Here is a 7,633-nt window from a genome sequence, read left to right as displayed (position 1 = left end):
TAAAACCTTCATTTCAATTAAAACAAGTTAAAAAGAATCAGTCGGTTTTGCGGACAGATGTATACTCTCACCCAATGTTCGATTATTTAAATATCTTTTGACTTATGTTATGGTTATTCAAATTGTTGACCCTCTATGGAATAGGTTCCGAAGAAATGGCCATTATTGTCCATTTCGTATCGGGCCTAAATAAATATGATATAAATATTGCGACGTGTCAGGTTTGGACTATATCGACTACTTCCTTCACTTTATGTGAGATTTGTTATAATTTTTGAAAAATGTTAAAATGTGTTTGAGTTATCAGACGTAGTCGACCAAAGTATTCCATTTTCATACTTCATCGAATACAGATAAAAATATTGGTATGGGCGAAATCATAAATTCCATTTTCATTTCAGATTTCTGGTTTAGATATAGCAAGTTGTAAAGAATCGCCGACTTGATTCGCAAGTTATGACAGATAACAAGTAAAAAAGCGGGCCGATCTTTGAATACCCTCTATCATTTGAAACGATTTTGGCAATTTTCAAAAAATAAAATCCGTTAAAAATTCTCTTAAAATCTTAAATATACCGAATGTAGCCATTATTTTAGCGTCTATACGACGACGTGAACCAGCATAGACAACTTTTGTCATAAGCCATTACAATATTCAAATTCGAAACTTGAATAAAAAAAATCAGTGAATAATGTAGCTAAAATCATTAAAATTCCGAATATAGGGAGGTACCTTTATAGGAGGGCTATACCAAGACGAAGACAATTTTTTGTAATGGGCTGTGGTATCCATTACGAACTTCAAATTCCAAATTTGGAAGAATTCCGGTGGAAAATGTCCCTAAAATTATCAAAATACCGAATATCGGGAGGTACTGTTATATGGGGGTCATACGAAGACGTGAACCTTCACAGACAATTTTCCGTCATAGGCTGAAGTATCCATTTGGAACTTCAAACACCAAATTTGAAACAATTCCGGTGAATAATGTCGCTGAAATCATCAAAATACCGAATATCGGGAGGTACCGTTATATGGGTGCTATACCAAAACGTAGACCTACATCACTCATTTTCAATACCAAAAGTCCTGCAGACATAATACACATTTGAGTAAAATTTGATGAACCTACTTCATTTCGTTCGGAAGCTAGTGTGATTTCCACAGATGGACGGACATCCCTAAATCGCCATAGAATTTTATGCAGATCAAGAATATAAATACTTTGTGGGATCTAAAATGTATATTTCGAGGTGTTACAAACGGAATGACAAACTTAATATATGGTGGAGGGTAAAAAAAATATTGAAAATTGTGATCCTTTGTGGGTGAGGTACCAGAAGGGGTTCATAAATATATATCATCCTTATAACAGACATTGTGTAAGCAAAAATGTTTGTAAGTGTGAAATTTGTAGAGAGTTGGATGCTTATTTCGCTTTCTTTGAGCGTTTTGTTTTTCAAAATCGTAAACCCTATGTTAGCGGGAGAATCAAATTCTAGAACTTGTTTGTTCGTTTGTCAGTTTAATTCTAATTTTATTGAACAAAATGTATTACTTAAGTGCTAGTACACAACAGAAATCTTAGGGGGGTTTAATCTTATGCATCTACTTAAGGCTACAAACACTTGACATTTCTAATTCTATGCATAGGCCTAATGCAACACACAATTGCTGTGATCTATATTTACTCCCCAGCTGAGCGCATGTTTATGGGAGAATATTCTTTATTATCAATGCGTCTCCAGCAGCATGAAGTGTTATCATCCCTTATGCTCTTATCTTTCATGCACACACATTTACAAGTACTCTAGAATGTTGGGTTAAAATTACATAAACATTTTATAGCCTAAATCACTTAACGATCTAATTTATTGCAGCAGTCTTTCATGTTCATAGTTTTATGAACATTTTCCCGGGCGGCAAATAATTTATTTAGACATCCTGGCCTCGGGGAAATTGAATTTCGGTTATGCGTTTTAATTTTTTCTGTCTTCTTATAAATAAAATAATTAGAATTATTATTACTATAATTACTAAAATAAAAGCTACGTGTGATGAGATGTGATGGAACTTCAAGCCTCGCAATTCCACATTTTCTTTCTTTAACTTGTCCACGAATTTCTTTAGCTCGTCAATTTCTTGATGATGATTGATAAGTATATTTCCAAGGGGTTTGATTGATTCTTTTTCGTCCGGACTTACATCCTTCAAAAGAAACGAATGGAATTCTGTGCTTATCTCGTTATGAACTCTATGCACAGCTACCAACGTTACTTTACCGATCCTCGCTGTACAGTCTGCATCCAGCGTGAGAATTCCTTGCTTTGGAAGTTCCATAATCGTCTGTTGTTTGTGAGAGCATTGCAAATGAGCTGTTGCACTTGAAAAGGTTTTAAAAAGCCAATTGCCATTTCGTTTCAATGGCATCCAATAAGGCATTCGTTCCACTTCGTCATAGGCGCAGTTTAGTTTTATGTGCGGTCTCAGAGGAGATAATTCACAATTATTTGTAGTTGCATCTCTCCATGGAAAATTCTCTTCGCACATTATCTCCTTACCCAACGTCTCTTTGCACTCATTCAGCATAGGCTGTGTTAAGAAATGAAAAGAATCCAGCTCAAAATTATATACAATGTACGGGGAATTCACCCGGGCTATCAATATCGTATTTCCTTCTTCAAATGGTATCGGAATTACTTTGTAAAACTGGGATGACTGCCGATTGAACAGCGGTATTTTTATATTAATTACCAGTTGGGACCCCACAAACGATCCGTGGCACGTCATCAAATGTAAGATCTCTTTTAATTCCATTCCCGTACGCTTTCCTGGCAGTACATATTTTTCAGGCAGAGCATCTCGTATTTTTACTATCTCTGCTTGTAATTGTTTGGGTGTTATCAGGACGGGATGAAACTTACCGCTGTTTACATCAATTAATGCATCAACAACTTCTTTTTGGACTTCGTCACATTCTTCCAAAAGCTCATGAATTTGTTTTGCTATTATAAAGAATCGTATGGATTCTCTATACACGAAGTAATTCTCATTCATTGTAGCACTTATGTTCTCAATTTTGCCTTTGATATCCGAAAAGTGCGAATTCACTTCCTCTGTGGTTTTCCTTAAAAGATTTACTGTAGCGTCGACTACAGATGTCTGTTGTTTTGCTAACTTCTTCAAATCCTTTTGGTTGGCTAATAGATTTTTCATATTGCTCTCCATAGCTACTCGATCGTCATCGTCCATTACCCCAAATGCCCAGTGTTGAAACGAACCTACAAATTTCAACGGAGCTCCTCTTTTTTGACGATTGTCTTCTCTGAGGAATAATCGATTGTTGGTCTTTATCTTATTAATCTTGAGTTCCATATTGTTAATCGTGGACCAACACTGCTCCTCAAAAGTTTGAAGTCGTGGGCATAAGCTTTTTGATGTTTTCAGCAATTCGGAAGCCAGGTCTAATGTTTCTAAATATGGTTTCAGCTCAAAGTACACAACCATATTCCATGATGAGGAAACCATGTGAATTTGAGACATGGGATCCAAATATACCGCAGCCGAACTATTCAGTTCATGTACAGATGATGCCTTGGTAGATATTAGTAAAAATAAGTTCAGCATCATTGCCCACGTTATTGGTTGTTTCCTTATTTTTCGCTCACATCTTGTCATATTAGTATGTGTAATTTCCGCCTGTTTTTCCTGTCTGGGCAATTCTTCAGATTCCTCGTCCATATGCTCCAATGGACATAATTTGTTAATTGGCCTCTTTATCACGCCGTCTTGTGTTTTAACTGTCACAATCCTTACAACTCCGTCCTTCCCTGGATGGACTTCTACCACCTTGGCCAGTGGCCATCGCGCCGCGTGCGTTTCTTCGTTTTTCAATATCACCACATTGCCTATTTCCACATTATTATTTTGTTTCTTCCATTTCATTCGGTTTTGTAATGTGGTTAGATACTCCTCTTTCCATCTGCTCCAAAAATGACTTTTAATTCGTTGTAGCAGTTTCCATCTATTAAGACATCCTAAGTTACCTTCATCGATAGTCGCCGGTGATTCTAACATCGGACGGCCAATTAAGAAATGTCCAGGTGTTAAAGTGTCAATATATTCTGTACCGCTTCCAAGTTCATGTAGCGGCCTCGAATTTAATACTGCTTCAATCTGAGATAGCACCGTACTCAACTCCTCGTAAGTCAATTTCGTATCACCAATTATTCTTTTTAGGTGATATTTCATGGACTTCACTGCTGCTTCCCAAATTCCTCCAACGTGAGGAGCTGCCGGCGGAATGAAATGCCAACTTATTTTTTCATTTTCCAAAATGGGAGCTAACTTCGTGTTGTTTTTAACGGCATCCAAAAGTCTCTGTCAAGCTGCCTTGCTGCCCCTACGAAGTTCGTTCCGTTGTCTGAATATAAGTCGGTTGATTTTCCTCTTCTCGCGAAAAATCGCCTTAGCGCCGCCAGAAATGCTTCCGTTGTAAGTCCGCTGACAGCTTCCAAATGAACCGCCTTAGTTACCATGCATACGAACACCGCTACGTAACCCTTCATAGCCTTCACTCCTCTTGTTTTGGAGCACCGTATTTGTAGCGGACCCGCATAATCAATGCCACAGTGTTGAAAGGGTTGATTTATACTGACACGGTAAGCTGGTAAATTTCCCATCAATTGATTTCGCACTTCACCTCTAAAGCGCGTACATCTTGGACAACACCTAATGCAAAGTTTTATCCTATTTTTAGCTCCAATAATCCAATATTTTCGTCTTAGTATATTTTCCATAAGTCGATTTCCTCCATGCATCGTTTGAATATGACAATTTCGAATGATATTTCCCGCTAATCTTGACTTTTGAATAATTATTGGATGCTTTTGGTTATAGTTCAGCTCTGACAAAGCAAGTCTTCCACCAACCCGCATTATGCCATTTCGATCCAACTGTGGATGTAGTGAAGCTATTTTACTTTGATGATCCACCGTTCCCAATGTCTTCAATTTCCTTAGTTCCACTGGCCATTCTCTTTCTTGATGTAGTTTTATTATCTCCATCTCTGCTTCTTCCAACTCTTTTGCCGTCAAATGCTCATTTACTGCTCGCTTCTTTTTTAGCCCTTTTATAAAACGCAGTAGATAAGCCATTACACGTATCTGTTTCTTAAATGACGAATACTTCATCATACTTTCATATAAGTGGTTTTCAGTCGAAAACTTTACTGTTGTTGCTACTGTTTGATTTATGTTGCTTTTTGGCCAATCTTGTTCATCTTTTTTCAGCCATTCGGGGCCTTCCCACCACAATGTATTGTTTGTCAAAGTCTCCGGTGGGACACCCCTTGAACCCATATCTGCTGGATTCTCCTTTGACTTGACGTAGCCCCATTTCGCTTCGGGTATTCTCTCCAAAATATCCATCACCCTTGTTTTTATGAACTTATCCTTGTTTTTGGAGTTGTGAATCCATGCCAAGGAAATCATGGAATCACTCCAAGCAAAAGTTGGTGTTGCTGACTTCAATACTCCTTTGATCTTCTGTAGTAGTTTAGCCAATAGATGTGTTGCACAAAGTTCCAGCTTTGGAAGCGTCTTCCTATTTTTTACTGGATTTACCTTACTTTTTGCAGCCACTATGGTCACCTGCGAATTTACCTTAAGGTATACGACTGCTGCATAAGCCTTCTCGGAAGCATCTGCAAACCCATGTAACTGTGCAGTTTTGTCTTCCAATATTCCAAACCATCTTGGAATCCTTAAATTTTCTAAAGCAGGCAGACTGTATGTAAACTGCCGCCAATCTCCACTCAATTTCTCCTCCAATGGCACATCCCATTCTATTTGTTGTATCCATAACTGCTGTATAAATAGTTTTGCTGTTACCGTGACTGGCGTCAGCCAACCTAATGGATCGAATATTTGTGCCAGTCTTGACAATGCTATTCGTTTTGTCAACTTGTCTTCTTTTTTAATTTGCATACTAAATGTAAAGCAATCGATCTGTGGATTCCATTGTAATCCCAATGTTTTCAAGCATTCATCTTCTTCTATTCTCAGCACTTCATTTTCTTCATTCAATTTCACCGCACTCAATACTTCAGGAGAGTTTGATATCCATTTTCTTAAATGAAACCCATAATCCTCCAGTTGCAGCGTTATCTTCTTCTGCACCTCCCTGCATTCTTGTTTTGTATTCGCTCCTGTTAAAAGGTCGTCCATGTAGAAATCTTCTTTGATCCTCTGAGCGATTTCTTGATTCTGGCACCTATTTCCAATTTCTATGAGCGATCTTACAGCCAGAAATGGTGCTGATGCAGTGCCATATGTTACCGTAGTAAGTTTATATTGTTGGATAGGCTCCGACGGATTACTCCTCCACAACACATGTTGGTATTCCTGGTCTTCTTTTTCAACTTTAATCTGACGAAACATTTTCTCCACATCAGCTGAGATGACAAACTTCCACGATCTCCACTTTGTTACAATGTCAAATATATCTTTTTGAAGCCTTGGTCCCACGTGAAGTATGTCATTCAGCGACTTCCCATTTGAAGTTGTCGATGAAGCATCAAATACCACTCTAACTTTTGTGGTTAGACTTGTTTCACGTACCACTGCTTGGTGCGGCATATAATACAAAGCCTTCTTACTTGGATCCACCTTTACCATTTGGCCCATGGATATGAGCTCGTTCATTGTTTTCTCGTACTCTGACTTTAATTCCGCATTATTTTCTAATCTTTTTTCCAAGTTTATAAACCTCGCCATGGCTCTTTTATATGAATCTCCCAAATCTTTTTCTTCAATTAACGGCAAACGCACGACAAATCTTCCTGAATTGTCTCGGCGTGTTGTGTCTTCATATAACTTAAGGCAGTATTCGTCTTCTTCGGTCGTTTTTTCATCTTCTATTTCCTCTATTTCCCAGAACCTCTCAATTGTTGTTGTTGCTGCCGATTTCTTTATGTTCAATCCAGGATTTACTACTACTGTTCCAGATAAAATCCAACCCAACTTCGTATTTTGTCCCACAATTTGCTCATCGTGGCGAACTCCTTCTTCCAATATTTGTGAGTAAAGATCGGCTCCAATGACTAAATCGATTCTTTCCGGGCTGTTGAAATTTGGATCTGCCAAATTTACATTTCTCCATTTATCCACGTCATATTGAAACCTTCTGTCGGGATGTGCTGATGCAAGTGCTGGAAGGACTAGTGCTTCTGCCTTAATCATTATGTTGCTCAAAAATCTGGGTCGTAGTTCCAGTGCAACTTTAGATTTCGCCACGCCAACTAGGGTCTCTCCTAGACCTTGTAACCTCACTTCTGTCTTCTTCCTTGGTAGCTGCAACAGTTGAGCCGCGTCCTCTGATATGGATGTAATTTGTGATCCTTGGTCTATCAGCGCTTTGACTGTTACAAATTCTCCTTGCAGTGATTTTATACGAACTTGGGCTGTTGCTAGCAGAACATTTGTTGTTGTATTGGTGGTCCTTGCTTTCGTATGTCCTCTTCGCTCTAAATGCATCACTGTGATGTGATTCATTCCACACTTCTGGCATTTAATTTCATTGTAACATTTTTTATCCTTGTTGTGGCTTAAGCATCTGAGGCAGACCTGTGCT

The 7,633-nt window shown here is 38.3% G+C and overlaps 1 protein-coding gene across 2 annotated transcripts; it reads right to left on the bottom strand.

The window, feature by feature from the left end:
* Positions 1–1,506: 1,506 nt before the first annotated feature.
* LOC131805775 (uncharacterized) lies at positions 1,507–4,371 on the bottom strand. 2 transcript variants are annotated; one of them, XM_059129386.1, is made up of 2 exons: positions 2,279–4,371; positions 1,507–2,209 (listed from the first exon to the last, which is right to left on the bottom strand). In XM_059129386.1, the coding sequence occupies exons 1-2, from the start codon at positions 4,250–4,252 to the stop codon at positions 1,937–1,939; spliced, it is 2,247 nt and encodes a 748-aa protein (XP_058985369.1). In that variant the 5' UTR covers positions 4,253–4,371; the 3' UTR covers positions 1,507–1,936. The 2 variants fall into 2 exon arrangements, with proteins under 2 accessions (XP_058985369.1, XP_058985370.1); XM_059129387.1 differs by having other exon boundaries at positions 2,118–2,209; positions 2,284–4,371.
* Positions 4,372–7,633: the final 3,262 nt, after the last annotated feature.

Source organism: Musca domestica, unplaced genomic scaffold, assembly GCF_030504385.1.
Source record: "Musca domestica strain aabys unplaced genomic scaffold, Musca_domestica.polishedcontigs.V.1.1 60, whole genome shotgun sequence".
In the NCBI taxonomy this organism is placed as follows: domain Eukaryota; kingdom Metazoa; phylum Arthropoda; class Insecta; order Diptera; family Muscidae; genus Musca; species Musca domestica.
Note: the sequence above shows the minus strand (reverse complement) of the source record. Positions and strands in the feature narration are given on the sequence as shown.